The sequence below is a fragment of the Chanos chanos genome, chromosome 3 (assembly GCF_902362185.1).
Source record: "Chanos chanos chromosome 3, fChaCha1.1, whole genome shotgun sequence".
NCBI lineage: Eukaryota > Metazoa > Chordata > Actinopteri > Gonorynchiformes > Chanidae > Chanos > Chanos chanos.
The window spans coordinates 3,793,194-3,795,000 of record NC_044497.1 but is presented as its reverse complement, the minus strand read 5'-3'; the positions used below and the strand labels follow the sequence as shown (position 1 = coordinate 3,795,000).

The 1,807-nt window shown below is 49.4% G+C and overlaps 1 protein-coding gene across 1 annotated transcript in view; it reads right to left on the bottom strand.

Annotated features, from left to right (window-relative positions):
- The window catches only part of cavin1b (caveolae associated protein 1b), a 16,102-nt gene extending 15,043 nt beyond the window's left edge, over window positions 1–1,059 (bottom strand). The window contains exon 1 of the mRNA XM_030770101.1: window positions 471–1,059. Within this exon, the coding sequence (XP_030625961.1) occupies window positions 471–989 (519 nt within the window). The 5' untranslated portion in view covers window positions 990–1,059. The remainder of the gene's footprint in view (window positions 1–470) is intronic.
- Between the last annotated feature and the right edge of the window lie 748 nt (window positions 1,060–1,807).

Here is a 1,807-nt window from a genome sequence, read left to right as displayed (position 1 = left end):
CTATCATCTCGATGTGATGTCCCAACATCACTGACTCACAGCCAATGAGAGCCAAACCTTCAACTTGTGAAACAGTGCACAGCCTCCAACCCTTTTATTGGAAACATTCACACATGAATTATAACTAAATGAACTACCATGCAGTCATAGCTTCTCCCCTCACAGAATAGTACTCGGAGAGCTTCGCTGTTATAACCGTGTGGACCACACCCAGGGCGCACCATACATTTAGTTCTGCACGCTGCCTGTCTCCTCTGTGTGTTAAATGTCAGAGTAAGTGTGTGTCTGCATGTGTGTGTGTGTATGTGTGTGTGTGTGTGTAAGAAAACCAGTCTGTGTCAGGCCAAGTCAATGGTGATTTTCATCCTTAATGTGTGTCATTGGTCACTGTAGTTCACACCTTTTCGGGGGCACCACACACACACACACACACACACACACACTCACTCACAGCCGTAAGACTCTCTCACCTGGTAAATCATGACTTTGAAGTTCCTCCTCTTGAGCAGCTCGTTCTCGTTGCTCTCCAGGCGTTTGATCTGGGTGCCCTGTTTCTCCAGCGTGCTGCGAACCGTCTTCACGTTCACGCTCACCTTACGCACTTTCTCCAGCATCTTATTGACCGTGTTGGCAGTGGTGGTGTGGCTCTTGGACAGTTTGGTCAGCTCGCCTTGGATCCCAGTCACCGATCTTTCCATCTCCTGCTGCCTGGCCTCCAGTCCGGCCTGGGTCTGCTGGATCTGGTCCACTGCACCGATGATCTTGTCCAGCAGAGCCAGCACCATCACTCCGTTCATCTGTCCGTCGCCTTTCGGTTCCTCTTCAGTCTCTTCTCCCGCTTTCTCTGCGCTCTCCTTCTTGGCTTCTGCAGCCTCCTCTTCATCGTCTGACGGAGGAAGGTGAAGCTCGTCGTCGGAGATCTCGGTGAGGGATTTGTGCTGCTCAGACGGCAGTTCCAGCTGCAGATTGGAATCTTCAATCACCTCCATATCAACTAAGAGCAAAAAAACCCCAAAAAAAACAAAAAAAAATGAATAAAGTTGGATAAAAGTGAAAAATCCTAACTGTGAAAGAGAAAGAGAGCTTGTCTGCTGTGTCCTTATTCAGCACTTGTTCTGTGTTCTTAATTGATTTAATTTCCTCTTTGATCCACCTTACCTCTTCCCCAGTCTCTCTCACTCTGTCTCTCTCTCCCTCTCTCTCTGTCTGTCCCTGTATCACACTCTGTGCACTCTCCCTCTCTCCGACACTCCACACGAGCTCTCTCTGTCTCTCTCTCTCTCTCTCTGTCTGTCTCTCTGCAGCTGCAGTGGAGGCTCTGTTCTGTGTGAGTAGGGAGACTTCAATGCCACACTTGCCTGTAAACTCCGACTGACTAATCAGCTACCTCCTCTTTCTTTTTTTTTCTCTCCCTTCCTTTCTCCAGCCCTCTCCCTTCGGACGCTCCCCTTTTTCCCTCCCCGGTGCGTGTGTGCGAGTCTCTGAATGTGTGTGTGTGTGTGTGTGTGTGTGAGTGAGTGACAGAGCATTACACCACCCAGTGGTACGGGGCAGTCCCACTGTGCCCCTCTGCAGCGGCGTGTGGTTGGAATAGTTTGGGAGAATCTGTTGAGAGGAGTCGTTAGCAAGCAGCTACAGGCTCTCTCTGAGAGGGAGGAATGTGAAAGCAGGGCTTCAGGCTTTTTTTTTTTTTTTAAATCCCCAAATGCCTTTTTTTTCCATTGACATTTTCCATAGAGTGCTGCAGCAGTAGATGTAACTGGCAGAGAGTTTGGAGAGAGAGAGAGAGAGAGAGAGAGAGAGAGAG